This window comes from Protopterus annectens, chromosome 7.part1, assembly GCF_019279795.1.
Source record: "Protopterus annectens isolate FY-2018-M chromosome 7.part1, PAN1.0, whole genome shotgun sequence".
In the NCBI taxonomy this organism is placed as follows: domain Eukaryota; kingdom Metazoa; phylum Chordata; order Ceratodontiformes; family Protopteridae; genus Protopterus; species Protopterus annectens.
This window is the reverse complement of record NC_056740.1, coordinates 374,562,049-374,584,780: the sequence shown is the minus strand read 5'-3', so window position 1 is coordinate 374,584,780 and position 22,732 is coordinate 374,562,049. Positions and strand designations below refer to the sequence as shown.

The following is a 22,732-nucleotide window of genomic DNA, read 5'->3' as shown; positions in this document are numbered from 1 at the left end:
ACTTACTGGGCTTAATGCTCAACCCTGCTCTTTGCAGTCTACTCAGGACCTCCCTGACATGCTGAGGCTTAATTATGTTAACATAGTACAATTTGTGCCCCTGCCTCCTGCCAGGCAGGTTTACCATGTAATTAACAATACTGACCTTCTTCACCACTTCAAAGGGTCCCTCTCAAGCTGCCTGCAGCTTATTGTGTCTGGCAGGAATAAGCACCATCACCTGCTGTCCTGTAGCATACTCTCTGGCTTGAGCATTCCTGTCATACCAGACCTTTTCCACTGCTGGGTCCCTCGCTGCCTGCAGCTTATTGTGTCTGGCAGGAATAAGCACCATCACCTAGCCTTGACCTAGGGATGGGAGGATGGCCTAATGGTTAAGGTGTTTGCCTTACAAACACAAGATGCAGGGTTTGAGTCTCACAAGGGATAAATGGCTAGGCTTAAAATGACTCGCAAGGGCAGTTAGCTTAGTACTAACCTATGAACCTGAGGTTTAGGACATATGCCACAATGGACTCCTTGTGGGATTCACACTCACCCTCTCACTCATCACAAATCAAATTTAAAGGCCCCCCTCATACTATGCTTATACAGCAACTCAAAGGGTGAAAAAAAGAGTTATGTACTTACCATAACTTGGAATCTGTGCTACATAATGTCATTATTCATCACGCATGGGTTTTGGATCTGTTCTTGGATCCGACCTAGCAGAGTGAGCAACAGCTCTTGAGCTCGAGCTCCCCCCCCTCCCAGGAACTCCTGCTACCCATAATCCTCAGAATGAGTTTGCTAAATAAACATCAAGACAGTGAAACTGTCAACAATAAGGAACAACAGAACCAAACACAACATTACTCCAAGGATCCCCTGGTCACCAGAAGGAGGGGGATGGAGAGTGGGAACGTTATGAATAATGACACTGGATAGCACAGATTCAAAGTTATGGTACGTACATAACTCTTTATCTGATGCTATTCATGCCATTATTGATCACGGATGGGTCAGAGTCCCCAGCTATCCATAACCCTGGCAGGTACATACCGGAGCACAGAAGAACCAAACAAGGCTCTACCCCTAGACACCAAATCCAACTTGTAATGTGTTACAAAGGTATGGGGATGTGACCAAGTGGCAGCAGCACAAATGTCACCCAAGGAAGTCCTAGCCCAGAAGGCCAAAGTAGTAGTCACCGACCTAGTGGAATAGGCTTTAACTGCCTAGAGAGATCCATGTATTTGTTTTCGTAAATGTGAACTATACAACAAGCTATTCAGTGTGAAATTGACACTTTGGAAATGGCCCTACCTTTCCTAGCCTGAGAGAAGGGTACAAAAAGCTGATATGATTTTCGAAAACTCAGTCATATTCAAATAGAAGCCTAGCTGCCTATGTACATCCAGGCAATGTAGTTTGTATTCTCCTTTGTTCAAAAAATTGGGAAAAAAGACAGGAAGCTGAAGTGACTCATTAAGGTTAGTCTCTGAGGCAACTTTTAACAAGAATGAAGGATTGGTCCTGAGAGAAACTATCCTTATGAAAAATCATGAAGGGAGGCTTTATGCAAAGAGCCTGTAATTCAGAAACCCTCTTGGCAGAGGTAATAGCCACCAAAAATTCCATCTTCCAAGACAGAAACTTAATATGACACTTTGCGGCAGGTTTGAAGGGGGGTTGTGTCAGGGACTGCAGCACCAAAGTGAGATCCCAAGGAGGAGACGGATCTTTGAAAGGAGGCCTGAGCAAAAGCACACCCTTAAGAAAGGGCTTGCACAGCCTAGAAGAAACATGGGGCTATCACTTCGGTGAAAGTTAGAAATAGCCACTAATTGAAGCTTAATAGTCGAGAAGTTTGCTCTTTGCTGAAACAGGGAGGAAAGGAAGGTCAAAATTTCTGGAGAGGAGCAGAAAAAGGATCAATGTCCTGCTGACGAGGCCAGAGAGAGAATCTCTTCCATTTGCTGGAATAAACCTTTTTAGTAGGTTTCTGAGATGCCAAAATGATGTCCTTAACCAGAGAAGGCAGCTTGGCCTGACTGACAATCACTGGAACTGGAGGTACCGAACTGTCAGCCTCAGGGATTGAAGATTGTGAGGAAGTCCCCAGGGATGAGAGATGAGATTCTGGGCTGGATTTAATATCCACGGTGGATATTTCAGATGAGACCAGAGGAGAAAGAACCATGTCTGACGAGGCCAGAAAGGGGCAATGAGGATGAGGTGAGCCTTCAGGCGACGGGCTTTCTGCAAAACTTTGGGAATGAGGGGCGATGGAGGGTAGGCCTAGAAAGGTCTCAACAGCCAATCGTGAATCAGAGTGTCCCTTGGTGACTCACCTGGTGGGGGGATCAGGGCAAAGTGTTTGCTGCATTTGTGATTGGGAAAGCAAATAGATCACAGCACAGAAGACCCCACCAGTCGAAAATCTGGCTTGCCACTGACTGGTTCAGGGACCACTCGTGAGGACTCAGGAGAGACCTGCTGAGCTTGTCTGCCAACATGCTGGAATCATCGGGGATATGCGTTGCAAGAAGAAAGCGCCTGGAGGACATCACCCTTTCCTACAGTCTCATGGCTTCTCTGCATAGCGGCTATGATCATGTCCTTCCCTGCTTGTTGATGTATCAGACTACAGCCATGTTATCTATCTGAATTGCCACAGTCCCAAGAGGGAGATAGTCCTGGAAGGCTTGCAATGATGGGACAACAGCTCTCATCTCTAGAACACTGATGTGCAACTTGGTCTCCGAGGGGGGACCACGTGCATCGCACTTGTCCTACCTTGAAAATGCCTCACCCCCACCCCCAGCAGGGAGACATCTGTGGTCACTGTGCCTTGGGGTTGTGGAAGACAAAATGATCTCCCTAGCAAAAGATCCTTGGTCTGGAGCCACCACGCTAAGTGACACTGGCAGACTCGAGATATCCAGATAACCATGGACATAGGGTGAAGATGAGCCGACCACTGTACTGCTAGGGTCCATTGAAGCACTCGCATGTAGCACTTGGCAAGGGGAACCAACTGAATAGCCACTACCATAGAACCAAGGGCTTGAAATATTAGGTGGGCAGTAGCACTGTCCCGATCCAGGAGGACGGGGACTTGATCCAGATCGCGTCTACCCTGTGCGGAGAAAGAACTGCAGTCTCTGACACAATGTCCACCTGAACTCCTGTGAATTCCAGCCTTTGGCATGGGACAAGTTGCGACTTGGGAAGGTTGACAGTAATACCCAGATATTGAAATAGGCCAAGAGTGTAATCTGTGGTTAAAGCGAGAAGATGCCTTGTGGGAGCCGTGAGGAGCCAATCATCCAGGTACGGGAAGACCTGAAATCCTGACAGCGGGAGATGGGCTGCTAACACTGCCATACATTTGGTGAAAGCCCGGGGGGCTGAGGCGAGACAGAGGAGCAGGGCTCTGAACTGATAATGATTTGCCCCCAGCTGGAAGCACAGGAATCTCCTAGAGTGCCTGCTGATTTTTATATGTGATAGTATGCATCTTTGAGATCTACTGAGCACATCCAATCATCCTTGCAGAGAAGCAGAAGAATCAACTGAATAGTGACCATCCGGAACATCAACTTCTTGACCGATAAATTCAACTTGCTGAGGTCCAGAATGGGACGCAGGTCCCCTGTTTTTTGGGCACTAAAAAGAAACGAGAGTAAGTACCAGATCCTTGTTGTCCTGCTGGGACCTCCTGAATGGCTCTTTTTTGAAGAAGGTCCGGGAGTGACTTTTGGATGGGGGAGTGATTGATGGGTATAAAGTATCCCTGGACACAATGTTTAGCACCCACTGGTCTAAGGTAATAGCAGCCCAAGCCAGGGGGTGCAAGGAGATACAGCCCCCAACTGCCTCCAGGACAGGACAGTCTGGTAGCACTTCAGGTTCTCAGGAGCCCTGATTTTGTGGACCTCCTCTGTCCCTGGGATGACATTTGCCATCAAATCCTCTTCTTCAGCCGGAAGAAGAGTATTCCTTACAAACACAAGGTGCAGGGTTCGAGTCTCACAAGGTATAATTGGCTAAGCTTAAAATAGCTCGCAAGGGCAGATAGCTTAGTACTAATCTATGAATATGAAAAACAAATATCTGATATTCAATCACTGTTAATTTTTAATGTATAAGAAACAACCTATGCTAAGCTGAAAAAAGTGGGAGCCACCGCAGCCCCCATTACTTCACCATATGTTTGATGGCAAGCTCTGTTGTTAATGTTTGATGTCTAATGTAATGACCTCACAATCATTTTCTTAATGCACATATTTAAGTTGTTTCAAAAATGCCAAGATTCTCCAATATGTAATTTAATTTTTCGTACTTCACTACAAAGTAACCGGTCTGTTTGAATTGCTAAGGGTTCTGTTTTTTGAGCTCTCAGCTGACACTATAGGTATGGAAAAAGGGGTCCTCTGTGGATTAGGATTTTTTTTATCTTAGTCCCTTTAAGTTTTGTATATAGGTCAGATATATTTTTATCAACCAGAGGAGAAGTTGTGGATGATAACTAATAAAGAGTTGAATACATTTATTTGGAAGTGAAGGCAGGCAACAGTCAAGTAGGATAAGTTGAGCCCCACAATAGAAAAGATAATTAAATATGTACAATTACGGCTCATATACATATTACAGGTTCATAGGTTGGTACTAGGCTATCGGCCCTAGGGCTATACAAGCCTAGCCATTCAATTCCCTGGATATTTCTTCCCACAATATTTACTTCCCTGGACCCCCTGTCTAGCAAAGCAACTGACGTGATCGCCGGAGTGAATTTCCTATCTCTCATCCAATTGTCAAGGTTGCTTTTGAAGAGGGCCAAGGAGGCGATCTGTTTGACATGTATGGGCAGTCTATTCCAGAGTATGGGGAGTTTCTGGGTCAGGAACCTATCCCTCCAGCATGTTTTGTAAATTGTGATGACAAGGTTTAGATCCCTTGAGCGTTTGGCTCTGAGAGATTGGGATTTCTTTAAGTGGAGCATGTCCAACATCTCAGAGTTTGACATGGCCTTGTATGTTAAGCAGAGATCGCCTCCGAGTAGACGATATGCCACAGAGTATAGCCGGAGTTTTTTTAGACTGTCAGCATAGGGCATCTGCTTTAGGCCTGTGATCCTTTTAGTGAGTTATTTCTGCGGCCTTTCCAGCTGTTGCAGGGGTCTTGTGAGGTACATACCAAACAGGGTGTTGTACTCTATATAAAATAAAGTAGAAAGGGATGATAAATGAAACAGGGGGAAGTTTGAGAAACAAAAAGGAGAGATTAGGATTTTGGATGCAGACTATTAAAGAGAAAAAAGCAACCATATAGATTTTAATATTCATAAAGCAGCGGAAAGTATTCTAACTACTAAGCCAACACAAGAATTAATAAATGAAAAATGTTATAGGGATCAAATACATGTAACTAAGGAAATGACTCTTTTGAGTTACAGGATCCGTAGTGCCAGGATATAGACATCATTTTTGATGGATTTTTGGCTTGTCCACAATTTGTGAGGAAAGTTTACAAAGGCTGGTGACTTCCCAGAAAATATCAACAAGTATGCTTTCATGAAGTCATTGCTGTGAAACTCTGAAAAGGTTAACTGGCTTGACCTTTTACAACATAATGCATCAGTAAACTAATAATCAAATGAGATAAGAAAAACTTCCAGACTGTGTACTTATCAGACTGGAAGTCACCTTGATAAGACTGAAAGACAAAACTTCCATCAATCACCTTGCAGTGGCAAAAAAAGAGCTAAAGATGGCACGGGATGTTTTCTCTTTTCTATCCAGAACTTTACCAATGCCTTTGGCATGGGAGGAGGCCAGGTCTGCTGGACATATCCAAAGCTCTGGATCTAGTTGGATAGGCAGACCATCTGTTTGTGGTTATTTCCTTATAAATTATACTACTGCAATAATCCTTCTAACAAACACATAGCAATACTAATAAAATCATCTCACAAAAAAAAGAAAAAAGGTCAGTTAGTTTTTCATTTTGTCTTTCATGGATCACATATTCATTGTCTGCAAATACAGAAACTGTTAAAGTACTTCGCTGTCATCAACAAAAGCTTAGTAGCATAAATAACTATTATCGGGTTACTTACTTTTTCATTTTATAGAACACAGTTGCTCTGTTTGTTGGCAACACTGGATTGAATGGATCAGCTGTCATTCCCCTGGTGTAACATTCTACGGCTTCATCGTACTTCCCTTTTTTAAAGTATATATTACCCTGAAGTATATAAAAAAAGGAATGGAAAAATAATAAGTACATAAAATACATTTGTTGGTCTGCAGTCTATCCCATGCATCAAGGACAGTCGGGTAGCACTTCAGGTTCTCAGGAGCCCTGATTTTGCAGACCTCCTCTGTCCCTAGGATGGCATCTGCCATCAAATCCTCTTCTTCAGCAGGAAGAAGAGTATTCCTGAGGAGCATCTTGGGAGGAAGCCTGAGCCCTGCAGAACCACAACTTCTTACTACCCCTCTGAGTCTTGGAGAATGAATGCTGGGGAGTAGAAAACTTGATCCATGCTGTGGACAAGGTCTTTCCCTCCTGCTCACTGTGGGTCAGTGTTTCTTTGACCAAAGGACCAAACAAATTAGATCCATCAAACTGGTCTATATTATGTAACTTGAATACTTAAAGCTCAACACCTAAACAGTGAAACCTGTAAACATTGAATAGCCATTTCTGCAAACTTTTTCATAGGGGAAAAATTTGCTTGGCCAGAGGAAAAAAAAAAAAAAAAAAAAAAAAAAATCACACCTTAATCGAGCAGGGGGCTTCGCCGCCCCCCCTCCCACTAAATATAACAACTCCGAGATCGCTCTATAGTGGAGAAAAGGGCAGATTCCCAATAACGGCCAAGCAAATTTTTTCCCTATGAAATTGGCCAGAAGGCTGACTGGAAGAAGCCCCACCCTCATCCCCACCGGTAAAGATCGACTGGGGGGGGGTCCCTGACATAGTACCAATGTCCCTGGACAATACTGGTCCCGAGCTATCCATGGGGGGTGCCCCCACGGGAAAGGAATGATCCGAAAACTCCAGACCGGATCCTCCCCTTGGTGGCCCCTGCTGATCTCTCAGAGCAGAGTACCCAACACAGATGGATTCTCCTTAGGCAAGCTCCGACACTGAGGAGCCGAACTCACATGAGTTGAACAGAAGCAGAGGAGATCTGACGTGGGTGAAGAGCCCCTAGGCAAGTGGCTAGGGGATGGAAACAAGCCAAGTTCTATTTGGGCTTTGAGGAAGCTCCTCATCATCTGGTCTATGTCAGACAGAAGCAAACTCCTGGTAGACCAGGAGGAAACTGAAGAATGGCCTGAACTGGTAGAATGTCTGCAGTCCCCAGAAGAGGACCTACTGGACTGCCTCAGATCAGATATTCTGGAGGGGGCTGGACAATCGCTAATAACAATGGGCTCCGAAGAAGCCATCAGATCCGATGGCCTGGATGATCCGAGCACCCTAAGGACCCCGCAGAAAGATCTGAAGGGCCTGTCTGATCGGGGGGGGAGGGTTTGGACCCGATCGGATAGGAGATCCTCCCAGGCTCAGAGGATTCAGATCCGGCCGGGGGAGCCGAAGTTCCAGGAGCCGAAGTCCCCGAGGCTGGGCTCGGATCTGGGGCACTTACATCCCACACCCTCGGTCTTTTTGCAGGTGAGTCCTGAGAGGAAGAGGGCTTCCTCTTGGGCTCAGACAGGGGTTTTAGGGGGAAACAGAGACCAGGAGACCCCTTTAGGCAGCCCTTTTAACAACAGCTTATTGCTGCAGTCTAGGACAGCCCTAGGGTTGAAACCTGCACAAAAGTCACATTCAACCTCTAAATGGGGCTCTCCTAGACAGTAGGCGCACTCCTTACTTGTACCGATGGGAGAAAACGTCTGACCACATGAGAAGCAGAATCTGAAACCTGAGGGTTTGTCATACAGATCCTTGAAACAAAAAACAACCCCCAGCACATACACATGCGCACAGACGCACACATATGCGCACAGACACACACATATGCGCACACACACATGCACACATATGCGCACACACACATATGCGCACACACACATATGCGCGCACACACATATGCGCGCACACACATATGCGCGCACACACATATGCGCGCACACATATGCACGCACACACATATGCACGCACATACATATGCGCACATACATATGCGCACACACACATACGCACACACACATACGCGCACACACATATGCGCACACACATATACACACACACATACACACACACGCGCGCACACACATACGCGCACACACATACGCGCACACACATATGCGCACACACATACACACACACACGCACACACACATATGCGCACACACACACACATATGCGCACACACACACACATATGCGCGCACACACACACATATGCGCGCACACACACACATATGCGCGCACACACACACATATGCGCGCACACACACACATATGCGCGCACAATCCCTAACCCAAGAAAGGGGAAAGTAAGGAAAACCCTAAGGGACGAGACCAACGGACTAATGGAGGGGAGGGAAACGAACTTAAAAACTAACTACCAGACAGAAAGAAGAGGGAAGTGAAAAAAAAAAAAACAATTTTAAATTACTTATCTGAAAGCTGAGCTCGAGCTTCAGAAGATGCTTCTACTCACTATTCATGGCAAATGAGATCTGAGGATTATGGGTAGCAAGGGTTCCTGGGAGCTGTCACTCACTCTGCCGGCTTGGATCAGAGGACAGCTCCAAGACCCATCCATGATCAATAAAGACACAGCATCGGATCCTATGGATTCCTGGGGTACCTCTCTGTATGCAAACAGTAGACGGAGCAAATATTTGTCCCACTCTTTGAAACTGGTCTGCAAATGCCTGTAGCATGGTCTTTAATGTAGAGTTTAACCTTTCCACAAGACCATTAGTCTGGGGATGGTAGGGGTGGTCTTTAGGTGCTTCACCCCACAACGCTTCCACAGACAAGGCAGCAGGTCTGACATAAAATTGGCACCTCTGTCGGTTAGTATTATTCTTGGGAAAACTACCCTGCTGAAAATCTCTGACAAAGTACTTACCATATTCTCTGCCTCGATGGAGGACAGAGCCACCACCTCAGGTTATCTTCTACCATCAAGATATACTTCTTCCCCGTGGTACTTGGGGTACTCAGAGGCCCTACAATATCCATAGCTACCCTCTGAAATGGCTCCATGATCACAGGCAAAGGCATCAATGAAGCTTTGGCCTCGTCTCCTGCCTTGCCTACCTTTTGGCATTACTCACATGTCATGCAATACCCTGTTACATCCCTTGCAATCCCAGACCAATATAATACGGCTCTTGTCATGCTTTATATGACCTGCAAAAGGAATGTCATGGGCTATGGGCAGACGTGCCAGACAGTAGGCTTTGGGCACTACCAACTGCTGTATTACCTCATCCTCTAGCCCTCTCTCAGGGGTCCACTCTCTGTACAGTAACCCTTTGTTCCAGTATACAGACTCCTCTTTTCCTTGAGCATCAGGTGTGCCTCTTTAGCTACCTCCCTCAAGCCTCAAAGTAGGATCCGAAAACTGAGCCCATCTCAACTCTTATCTTTGTAACTCCTAGCGCCCCATCCCCAGGAAACCTAGTATCTTCCGACAGCGGTGCCTCACTGACAACCTGGGTACTACCACTCACCTCTGTCTTTGCAGTCACCCTGTCCAAGAGAACATCAGCACCTACTAGCAGCTGTGGTTCACTTTCAGGCTCACTGCTACAAGTCAGCTCCCTCCTTGAAATAACCACATCACCACCCCCAGTATCAGACAATTTAGAAACTGCAGTTACAGCTTTACCATGGAGTAAGGGGGTCAGGAACCGTACCCAGAGCTCTTGATCAACATTATACTGTTTACATACTCTTTCAAATACATGAATAAAACTATCAAAGTCATCCCTCTCTGTAAATTGTGGAATTAATTTACTGACTTTATTACTTCTGGGGTCCAGTTATTTCCTTCCCCATTACCTCCATGACTCTGACGAAGAGTCAGTATCTCACTCTCATGACGAAACTGCTTCTTCTTTTATTCAGCCTCCAAAAGTTTGGCCTCCAGTTCATGCTGATGCTGCTTCTCCTTTTCTTCAGCCTCCAGTTCAAGTCTCTAACTCCAGATGAATTTTTAAGTCCTTGCAGGAAAAGGTGAACTGTCCTTTTTCTAAAAAATGCACATCCCCAAAACCAGACTAGTTGTTCTCCTAGCCACTGGTCTGCATTGCAGCTGAGATTAAAGATGAAATCATATCCTCTTTAGTCAGGTGGGCATGCACCAGTCCTTTGAATTTGCACACCTTGGCCAACTGGTTCTTTGTCAGCTTGCTATAATCTTCTGCTGACATCTTTGCCTGCTTTCCCTGAATAAACTAATACACAAAAATAAATAAAACTGTTGTGAAACAAACTGTGAATATTTACCTTGCCACTGTTGAAAGTGCACACACCTTCAGCGACAGCGGCTTACAAGCTACTGAAGTTCAATTAATATCCCACCACTTTGACACTAGTAAGTGATGGCCCTTCTTTACCTCAGGACAGTAATGAAAGAGCCCCAATCCTCACTACTGACACCAGGGAGAGACTGTCACTAAAAACAGGAATGGATTTACACAGTATTTCATGCATCAAATACAATTTCCCCCAAGAGCACACAGGGGGCAAGTTCCACTGGGACTCGACTCTGACTCCCAAACAAGACCCACCTTGGAGCACTGTGTCTCAGTTCCAAGTATCTGACACACACACATATGCGCACACACACACACACACACACACACACACACACACACACACACACACACACACACACATGGGAAAGGTGGACACAGATTCACCAGCTGTGCCCCTCTCTCCAGAGTACAAGGTAGCTGCCACCAGCCAAATACTCTAAGGTTCTTACAAGGGGTAACCAATTATAAGGTGTCAAATTAAGACCGATATGAATGGTAGAGTGTGACCGAAGCAGTAAAGCTTTTCAGAGTGGCCACAGTGACACTGAAATAGGCACAGATACTCTCAAGATATTAAAAGTATTAACTAAAATCCAGCCACAATGAAAAAATATAAAAATATTTAATAATGGATAATAAAAATAGAAAACAGGAAAATACTTATCATTTAGTTACAATAATATTAGAGCTTTTAGTCACAGGAAATATAAAATAACACGGTTGGACAGAATCATATATGCAGAAAAAGAAATAATACTAAACTAATCTCATGGTACTTTTCTTAACTAAACTAAAGCAAAACTGTCCCCATTTACCTCACTTAGTACTGCAAGCCAACATGTACTGCTGAGATACTCACTTCCACAAGCAAGATGAGATACTCCAAACACTGAACTGTACAACTAACAACTACTGAACTGAACAGTGATAACCGACATAGATCTTTTATATATCAGATTCCAAAGAAAGAAAAAAAAACTGCTGCTGCCAGAATTTCATCCTTCAGCTGGTTATAGAATGACTTCACATCTAGTCACCTGACTCTGGCACAATTCACCTTCAGAACTGTTAAATTCTGTTGCAGCATTTTAAACAAATAGCTTTTACAAATACATTTTAAAACATGCAGCTATACAAATCAATGTGACAGTCAAATGACACAAGACTATTTCCAGCCAACCATGCTAGCATATGCCACACATGCACTGTCTTACTTCTCCTTGTACAGCTGGTAACACAGCACAAGGTCACATTATTATCCAAGTATGTAATACAGTTACTCATTTTGTTTTCTTACCTTTGTCATGAAAAACAAATATCTGATATTCAATCACTGTTAATTTTTAATGTATAAGAAACTACCTATGCTAAGCTGAAAAAAGTGGGAGCCACCGCAACCCCCATTACTTCACCATATGTTTGATGGCAAGCTCTGTTGTTAATGTTTGATGTCTAATGTAATGACCCCACAATCATTTTTTTAATGCACATATTTAAGTTGTTTCAAAAATGCCAATATTCTCCAATATGTAATTTAATTTTTCGTACTCCACTACAAAGTAACCGGTCTGTTTGAATTGCTAAGGGTTCTGTTTTTTGAGCTCTCAGCTGACACTATAGGTATGGAAAAAGGGGTCCTCTGTGGATTAGGAATTTCTGATCTTAGTCCCTTTAGTTTTGTATATAGGTCAGATATATTTTTATCAACCAGAGGAGAAGTTGTGGATGATAACTAATAAAGAGTTGAATAAATTTATTTGGAAGTGAAGGCAGGCAACAGTCACGTAGGATAAGCTGAGCCTCACAATAGAAAAGATAATTAAATATGTACAATTATGGCTCATATACATATTACAGGTTCATAGGTTGGTACTAGGCTATCGGCCCTAGGGCCTATACAAGCCTAGCCATAACAATTCCCTGGATATTTCTTCCCACAATATTTACTTCCCTGTCTAGCAAAGCGACTGACGTGATCACCGGAGTGAATTTCCTATCTCTCATCCAATTGTCAAGGTTGCTTTTGAAGAGGGCCAAGGAGGCGATCTGTTTGACATGTATGGGCAGTCTATTCCAGAGTATGGGGAGTTTCTGGGTCAGGAACCTATCCCTCCAGCATGTTTTGTTCATTGTGATGACAAGGTTTAGATCCCTTGAGTGTGTGGCTCTGTGGGATTGGGATTTCTTTAAGTGCAGCATGTCCAACAGCTCAGAGTTTGACATGGCCTTGTATGTTAAGCAGAGATCGCCTCTTAGCAGACGATATGCCATAGAGTATAGCCGGAGTTTTTTTTAGACGGTCAGCATAGGGCATCTACTTTAGGCCTGTGATCCTTTTAATGAGTTATTTCTGCGGCCTTTCCAGCTGTTGCAGAGGTCTTGTGAGGTACATACCAAACGGGGCGTTGTACTCTATAATGGGACAATAATGTACAAATAGAACATTATAAAATAAAGTAGAAAGGGATGATAATGAAATAGGGGGAAGTTTGAGAAATAAAAAGGAGAGATTAGGATTTTGGATGCAGACTATTAAAGAGAAAAAAGCAACCATATAGATTTTAATATTCATAAAGCAGTGGAAAGTATTCTAACTACTAAGCCAACACAAGAATTAATAAATGAAAAATGTTATAGGGATCAGATGCATGTAACTAAGGAAATGATTCTTTTGAGTTACAGGATCCATAGTGCCAGGATATAGACATAATTTCTGATGGATTTTGGCTTATCCACAATTTGTGAGGAAAGTTTACCAAGGCTGGTAACTTCCCAGAAAATATCAACAAGTATGCTTTCATGAAGTCATTGCTGTGAAACTCTGAAAAGGTTAACTGGCTTGACCTTTAACAACATAATGCAGCAGTAAACTAATAATCAAATGAGATGAAAAACTTCCAGACTGTGTACTTACCAGACTGGAAGTCACCTTGATAAGACTGAAAGACAAAAAGTACAGTTTTTGTACCTACCATAAATGTAGATGTTAGAGTGGTTATACTGCTGCAGTCATCACACTTGGGTTATCCTGTCGTCAGGCGGTCCCGCAGTCGGCAGAATCCCAAAATCTCGGTCCGGCATCGGTTGTCGTCGCCTCTTCCCTGACGTCAGTGCGACAGGGGTATAAAAGAGACAGCCGACGCCATTTTCTTCAGTTTTTCTTGCCCCAGATGTCAGGTGCCCCTAAGTTGGAAGGCAATACAATAGCTATGCAACAATACCTTAGTAGATAAGCAATAGTACTAGATGTTAGCAAATACACCATATAGACATGCATCTAATAGATTGAAGTACATGGAGTTGTAACTAACACCCTGATATGTAGAGGGGAAGGAGGGAGGGTAACCTGGACTGCAGCAGTATAACCACTCAAACATCTACATTTATAGTAGGTACAAAACTGTACTATGTTCATCGTGCTATACTGCTGCAGTCAGCACACTTGGGTAGAATCCCAAAGCTATGGAAGGGTGGCTGGTACTAAACTGGGTTAGGTGATGCTAGGATGCCCTGCAGAACTGCAGTGGCAAAACCAGCCCTGGTTTTTGAGTATAATGGAAGGTTGTAGTGCTTGGTAAAGGTGTGCACTGAACTCCAAGTAGCTGCCTCCAAAATGTCTTTGGTTGAAACCCCTCTGAGAAAGGCTGCTGAGGTTGCAGTAGCCCTGGTAGAATGGGATCGAATATTGACAGGCACTGCCTTCCCATGGTGCGAGTAGCAAAAACGGATACAGTGTGCTATCCATTTGGAGATGGTCTGTTTTGAAATAGCCTTTCCTTGTGAACCTGCAGCATATGATACAAAGAGAGTTGGTCAGTTTTTTCTGAAGATCTTTGTCTTATCTAAATAGAAACGTAGCTGTCTGTGAATGTCCAAAGAGTGAAGGAGCCTTTCTCCTTTATTCTGTGGGTTAGGATAAAAGGTGGGTAAATGAATGGTCTGATTCAAAGCCACACTGGATACTACCTTGGGCATGAAGGTAGGGTTAGTTCAGAAGAGACTCTGTCCTGATGGAAAATGATGAAAGGTTCCACTGCCATAAGTGCTTGTAGTTCTGAGACCCCGCGTGCTGAGGTAATAGCCAGTAACAAGGCTGTTTTCCAAGACAAGTATTGTAGTTCTGCTGAGAATGCTGGTTCGAAATGAGGTGGTGTTAACTTTTCTAAAATGAAGTTCAGGTCCCAAGTTGGTGTTGGTGGTTTTCTGGGGGGGTCTTATATTCTTAGCCCCTCTGAGAAACTGTCTAAGTAAAGGGTGTGAGAAAATTGGGGGATCCGTATTACATTGAGCTGAAATGGCTGAAGCATGAATCTTAATGGAGGAGAAGGAAAGGCCTTTGTGTAGCATCTCAGTTAGGTATTGCGGTATGTGAGGAATGTTTGGAATCCAAGGATTTTGACCTTTAGCCTGGTGCCATGCACAAAATCTTTTCCATTTGTCTGAGTAAGTCTTCCTGGTGCTGGGCCTCCTGGCCTCCATAATTACATTCAGGACGTCCTTTGAGAGAAGTGTTGATTGATAATTTAAGGAATTCTCCATGCAGCTAAATTTAAAGTTCTAAGCTGGCTGTGACGGGTTTGATAGTTTTTCTGAGTCAACAGTAGTGGGAACTGCGGCAAGATCCATGGAGAGCTGTGAGTCAAGTTCCTTAGTAATGGGTACCAGTGCTGGCGTGGCCAGTCTGGAGCAATGAGGATCATTTGTGGTCTCTCTGATCTGACCTTCAGTAATACCTTGGTCAATAGAGGTAGTGGAGGGAAGGCATAGACTGTCAGTGTTGTCCAACTGAATGATAGAGCGCCCACTTTACAGCCTAGGGATTGATAAGTCCTGGTGCAGAATTTTTGTAATTGGCAATTGTTGGGGGATGCAAATAGATCTATGTCTGGACATCCCCATCTTTGAGTTATCATTGAAAATATTTGTGGGTGTAGTCTCCACTCGTGGGGGTCTGCCATGTTTCTGCTTAATTCGTCTGCCAATATGTTTTCCTTTCCTGGCAGGAATTGTGCTTATAGTTGTACTTGGTAGGTCAAAGCTGTGTTTCATAAGGTCATAGCCTGTCTGCATAAAGGGGAGGAGTGTGTTCCTCCCTGTTTGTTTATGTACCACATAACTGTGGTGTTGTCTGTCCTTATTAGAAGTTGTCCTGGATGCAAGAGGTCCTTGAAGGCTGTCAGGGCATTTTGCACAGCTAGCATCTCCTTTTGGTTGATGTGAAGATGCATTTGTTTTGCAGACCATTTGCCCTGTATGCACTGTCCTGCCATGTGTGCTCCCCAGGCGTAGTCTGAAGAATCTGTTGTTATGGTTTGGTTTGCTGGAGGTAAGACGAAAGGAAGACCCTTGTTTGTTTGACATGCTTGAGCCCACCATAGGAAGGCAGGGAATAATAGGTATATTTGTTTCGAGGCTGTGCCTGTGTTGAGACCATACACTTTTCAGGTACCATTGTAATTTTCTCATATGCAGCTTTGCATATGGGATTAGTTGAATGCATGATGCCATGAACCCCAATGCCTGCAGGATTTTCCTTGCAGTGAGCTGGGTAAAAGTTGCTATCTTTTTGAAGTAGAGAGTCAATTGCTTTTGTTTGTCTGGTGTGAGGTAAGCCATCTGGGCCGTTGTATTTAAGCTGGCACCCAGGAATATTATTTGTTGCGAGGGTATTAATTTTGACTTCTTTTTGTTTACTGTGTACCCTAGGCAACTGAGCAGCTGTGTTACAAAAGCCAGATGCTGTAATAGAATGTCCTTGCGTCCGCTTGGATCAGGCAGTCGTCCAGATATGGGTAAATTTGTATTCCTCGTTGTCTGCAATATGCAATTACTGATGCCAGGCATTTCGTAAATACTCTGGGCGCAGTAGATAAGCCAAAGGGCAGTGCAGAGAATTGATAATGCGTTGTACCTGCCAAAATCTGAGGTATCTTCTGCAATCTTGTCTGATAGGGACATGCAGGTATGCCTCTGAGGTCCAACGTTACCAGCCAAGACTCCTTGCCCAGCATGGGAAGGAGCTGCTGTAGAGTGAGCATTTTGAATTTGGGTACCTCCAGGTATGTGTTCAGAATTGAGAGGTCTAAGATGGGCCCCCAGGCTTTGTCCTTTCTTGGGACTAGAAACAGTCTTGAGTAAAAACCTTGACCTTGCTCTTTTGTAGGTACCTTTTGAATTGCTTTCATATCCATGAGAGCTGAAATTTGCGTTTGAGCCTCTGCCCATTGGTTTGGAGGCAGATTTGGCATGCCTCTAATCCAAGGTAAATTGTGGAAATGAAATCTGTAGCCTTGGGTAATAATGTCCAGAATCCATTTGTCTTTTGTTATGATGCGCCAATTTTATGGAAATAGAGCCAGTTTCCCCTCCCAAAGATGCTGCCAGGGCAATTTTTCTTGGCAGGCGAAGAGGGAAGTCATTGTGTTTGTTTCCTGAAAGGTTGAGATCTTTAGTCTCCACCTCTTTGAGATGCTGTATGCCATTGTCTAGGACTGAAAGAACCTTGTGGCTGGCCTCTGCCCCTTGGGCGCCTGTACCTACCTCTTTGGGGTCTGTCTGATGCAGGAAAGGACCAGTTTTTTGATGGCCAGTTTCTGCTGAAACGAGGAGGTTGTACTGTAAAAAATCTTTAACTGTTTGCATAGATTTTGCCTTTTCTTCCATTTTCTTCAAAACTTCCTCTGCTTTGACACCAAATAACACATCTTTCTGCAATGGGGCATCCAATAACTTTGCTTTGACATGTTCTGGTAAGGCTTGCTCTTTAAGCCAAGCATGCCTACATATGACAGACCCTGTGACAGCTGCTCTACATGAGGCTTCCAGTGAATCAAAACCACACTGTAAGGTATGTTTTCCCACTTGTTCTGCTGCATGCAGCAAATCCTGCATCTCTTTGAAATCTAGTTGATCCGTCTGAGGGATCAGCTTCTGCTTTAACTGTGTAATCAAATACGGTTGGTATTTTAGCATGTGGAATTGGCAGTTTAATGCCCTCATGGCCAAAGTGGCAGAAGTATACACTTTCTTTCCCCCCATCTTTCTAATGCTCTGGAATCTCTTTCAGAAGGGAGTGGATTCTTAGCGGTAGAGGCCTTAACCCCTTTGGGACCCTGGCAAATGGTCTCGGGGTCTGCATTAGGGCTTTTGTATAGAAACTTATGAGTATCAGGAACTCGGTAGTATCTGTCTGGTTTAGCTGGAGGTAAGGAATCTGGGTTTAAACTGGATTCAGAGAAAACATCATCCAAAATGTCTAAAACTGGAGGAATTGCCAGGGGTCTATGCTGTGGAAGAAGAAGAAACTCACGGAGTCTTTTCTTGGAATCAGAGTAATCTTGGCCTTCCCAGTGGAAGTGTTCCCTCATGGCGTGTAAAGTTTCCCCAAAAGAGTAGTCTTCGGGGGGGAGACAGAAGGAATGGACTCTTCAGCATCTGAGTCTTCATAAGGAGGGAAGGAGTAATCCTGGTCAGAGTTGCCTGAGGAAATGGATGCTTGGTCAGAGGAAGGATAGTCTTCCTCCAGTCTAGGCCTTTTGTCAGGTGGGGGTTGGGATCCCCTGATAAGGGTAATTAAATCCTCGGCCATCTTAAGCATCTGTTTTTTAGGCATAGGGGCCTGTGGAGGGGGGTGAGTGGCCCCGGTTTTCTAACTTTCAAGGGGGCTTTGAGCTTAGCATAAGGCTTGGCAGAGGCAGTGGTCGGTTTGAAAACACCCTCTGAGACCGAAGGTCTATTCAAAGTTTCCGGATCCCCGTTGGGGCTGGCGTCCGAGGAGTGAGGTGGAACCGGATCCTGAGGCCCAACGATTTCGGTTTGGGATGCCGTCAGAAATTCTGAATCAGCGGTAGTCAGGGGCTGCGAAGGCGCCTCGCTGAAAACCGGAGAACCGGCGTCAGGCCTTGCTGAGGTCTCGGTCTCTGGTCTTGGTCTTGGCTGCCAGTCCTTATCTTTGCGGTTTTTAATCACTGCTGATGTCGGTTGCTCCGACGGCATGCTATAGTTAAATATTCTGCCAAAATAATGCTGGGCGAATTCTGCCCGACGCTTTATTGTACGTTTGTTGAACCTAGCACAGAACCGACAACCAGAGACGTCGTGGTCTGGGCCTAGGCAAGGAATACAATAAAAATGAAAATCCTTATGAGGTATTTGCTTCCTACAAGAAATACAATTATTAACTTTGTCTGACATCGGTCTGAGACAAGAAAAGTTTCCCCAACGGGGTACTTAGCTTTAGAGAAGACTTTAGGCTGAAACTTGATTCGAAAATTTCAGGAGCTGGCCGACCGGCACTTGCGAACTGCTTCTGCTTCGGGCACCATGCGGCAAAAAAGACTGAAGAAAATGGCGTCGGCTGTCTCTTTTATACCCCTGTCGCACTGACGTCAGGGAAGAGGCGACGACAACCGAAACCGGACCAAGACTTTGGGATTCGGCTGACTGCGGGACTGCCTGACGACAGGATAACCCAAGTGTGATGACTGCAGCAGTATAGCACGATGAACATCTTCCATCAATCACCTTGCAGTGGCAAAAAAAAAGAGCTAAAGATGGCATGGGATGTTTTCTCTTTTCTATTCATAACTCTACCAAAGCCTTTGGCATGGGAGGAGGCCAGGTCTGCTGGAGATATCCAAAGCTCTGGATCTATTTGGATAGGCAGACCATCTGTTTGTGGTCATTTCCTTATAAATTATACTACTACAATAATCCTTCTAACAAACACATAGCAATACTAATAAAATCATCTCACAAAAAAGAAAAAAGATCAGTTAGTTTTTCATTTTGTCTTTCATGGATCACATAAAACATATTCAGTCTGCAAGTACAGAAACTGTTAAAGTACTTCGCTGTCATCAACAAAAGCTTAGTAGCATAAATAACTATTATCGGGTTACTTACTTTTTCATTTTATAGAATACAGTTGCTCTGTTTGTTGGCAACACTGGATTGAATGGATCAGCTGTCATTCCCCTGGTGTAACATTCTACGGCTTCATCGTACTTCCCTTTTTTAAAGTATATATTACCCTGAAGTATATAAAAAAAGGAATGGAAAAATAATAAGTACATAAAATACGTTTGTTGGTCTGCAGTCTATCCCATGCATCAAACAGTTGTGCACAAAGAAACCTTTTCTTTTTCAGCAAGGGCCTTTTCTGAATCTACCCGAATCCCATCATCCTCAGAAATGGAGTCATCAGAGACTGATTCATGGGTGCTATCTTCTTTGTCAAGTTCATCAAGCACTTTGTCCTGAAATAAAAGAAATGCATGCACACCCCATTATTAAAACTGCCATAATTTAAGCAAACACCCAAATTTCTACCAAAAACTAAACAGCAATGTTATCACTGCTTAAATATATACTTTCAAGGCTGACATGCTGTTTTTTTAACTACAGATGACATGTCTGAAATAACTATTCTGAACCTAAACAATTTTATTTTTTTTCTGTTTAATACTGACAGTCAACCAGTGCTACAAGATATACTATCTTGACAATGTGCAGGAAAACTGAAAATAACAATTAAAATATACAAAATGATATGCATGAACAGTCATGATATGCATGAACAAAAATCAACTCACTGTTATCAAACTCAAAAACACAGCAGGAGAAGCCATATTTTCATGTACCATATCTAAACTTTGGAACAATCTTCCACTCTCTATAACTAATCTACCTTCCAGCAGCCTTTTCAAGACTGCGCTCAAATTCCACTTAAATTTGCACTGGCTTTGTCCTTGTTGTAATCCAAACTATACCCCCCCCTTGCCCCCTCCCCCACCTAGACTCTTAACCCAACTATACTACCACCACTACTAACCACAGTCAGAATTAGTTAGCTGTCTTTACATACTTTAAAATCTTGCCTGACAACTTTGCTACTATTACAAACGACAAGAAACTATCTTAACTTGCAACATATACTGTATGTACTGTTGATAATCAATATCTTGTTATTGTATTAAAGCCAGCAACCTGTAATGTTGTTTACTACTGCTGCAACTTTGTATCTCTTTTTATCATGTACATGATGTGGAGCTTTTCTCCCTGGGCATCCACTGAAAAAGGACCTGCGTCCAGTGGGAATGTAAACAAATGTAAATAAAATAATAAATAAAATAAACAGTCTTTTTTTCAAGTTTTTCAGGCCTATCCTCGAGCTGACTTGTACTGAGAGTTCCTCCTTATTCAACAGGTCTACAAAACCTAATGTACCAATCCAGACCTTCTTTGACCTGCTCATGGCTGGTGAGGAGGATTCAGGCACCCCCGTGCTGCTAAAGAAGGATTTTTGATATGCCACAAGTTTCTCCTCTTCCCTCACACACCTATACTGTCCAGGGATAGGCATGCTGATTTATCATTCCACTTTCACAGTGATTCAGACACTTCCCTGCCACCCTAAAGACAAAGACCCCCTTTGCATCTAAGGACTCTGATGAAGATCAACTGTAAGATGTGCTGAAATGTGCCCACCCCACCTCCCGCACCAGCATCTCAGATGCCAAAGCTGCTAATCAAAGCTGGGTTACTTGGGCCATAGTCAGAGTTTTATCCCTTTACAAGTGGCACAGGCAGGGTTGCCAGACATCCCTATTTGGGCGGGACTGTCCCGAGATCAGCAGCCTGATCCAAAGTCCCACCCTGCCGGTTTAAATCCCAGCCAGCCTCCGCTTTGTTTTTTTTTTTTTTGATTGTCGGTATACCTGGCATATGGGCCAATCAAAAATCACTAAACACGGAGCTTCTTGTGTGCCGCATTAAACAGAAGTAGCTCCGTGTTTAACGATTTTTAATTGGCCCGTATGCCGGTATACGGGCTAATCAAAAATCGCTAAACACGGAGCTACTTCTGTTGAATGCGGAACTGCAATGTTCCGCATTAAACACGAGAAGCTCCGTGTTTAGCGATTTTTGATTGGCCCATATGATGGTATACGGGCCAATCAAAAATCGCTAAACACGGAGCTACTTGTGTTGAATGCAGAACTGCAATGCATTAAACATGAGAAGCTCCATGCTTAGTGCAGAGCTACTGTTCTTTAATGTGGAACTCTGTTTTTTTTTTTGGTCTTCACTTGCCGTGAAAGACCTTTTTTTTTTTTGTCCCTACCTGGCTGGTTGGAAATCTGGCAACCCTGGGCACAGGCCAATGATCAGTCAGTTAAATGCTACACCTGAAAAAAGGCAATTAGTTAAAATACCTACTTTCAATAACAAAAGAAGAACTGCACTGAACTGTGGAACCTGCATATAAACAAGAGGAAATGCACTCTAATGAGGGTGTCACTTGCAGAAGATTCAAACAGAACTGCTCTCATCTGCATACATCGAACTATAGCATCATATTTCAGATATGTCAACTTGCACTGCTCACTGAGGATAAGCATTCACTATCTGAAATACTAGTTTTTTGTTGTCCCATTCATCCTTGTCTGGCTGCTGCTCCAATCCCTTCTTTGTCATAAAAGGATAGGTCAAATGATGATGGAATCATAGATTCTCCATTCCAGGACAAAATCCAAGGAAAGTACAAAAGGGAAATGCAGAGAAAAAGCTACAGATGCTCTGCAAAGCACAACTTTGAAAAGCAAACATTATGGTTAGTTCATCAGGAAATATGTCTACTGCACATTGGGTTGGGGCCTTTGCAATAGACAAAAAAACAAGAGAACATGGTCTAAGAACAGCCCTGATGGTACACAATGAGGAAAAAATAAAGGAAGAAAAGGAAGGTAAAGCTGAAATCTATGGCAATCCTTGAAGTATATTTCTACCAATGGAAGCCCTTCCTTGAGGAATCAAATCCAACTTGAAATAAGTATGAAGGTGCACATCAGACCAAGCACAGCCATGCAAATACCATCAAAATAGATAATGTATGACAAGATGCTGAGGGTGTAATTGGCCTATTAAAATCAGCCTTAAGTACCACAAGTAAAATCAAACTGTGCAAACACGTTTTTATCCAGACGGTTATCCTTTGACTATCCTTCATACTCTTCTGCCTTTGACAAGTAAAACAGTTAAGTATATTTATTTAATAGCTCTGGTTCCTCAAAAACATTTACTTTGTTTATAGCCATCTAAAGAGTCCTTTATCTTAATTTCTAATCTTTGGATAAAGGACAAGTAAATGAGTAGTTAGCTTGCTAAGATTTACAAGGGAAACTTTTGAATAAATCTAGAACTGACTTTCAGAATGATCTTAATCCCATG

General features: G+C 43.5%; 1 protein-coding gene across 2 annotated transcripts in view; it reads right to left on the bottom strand.

The window, feature by feature from the left end:
* RPAP3 (RNA polymerase II associated protein 3) overlaps positions 1-22,732 on the bottom strand; it is a 1,123,208-nt gene that overhangs the window by 924,476 nt on the left and 176,000 nt on the right. For both annotated transcript variants that reach the window (XM_044078821.1, XM_044078820.1), the window contains exons 4-5: positions 19,636-19,758; positions 19,406-19,533 (exon numbers count right to left, since the gene is read on the bottom strand). In XM_044078821.1, the coding sequence (XP_043934756.1) occupies positions 19,406-19,533; positions 19,636-19,758 (251 nt within the window). The remainder of the gene's footprint in view (positions 1-19,405; positions 19,534-19,635; positions 19,759-22,732) is intronic.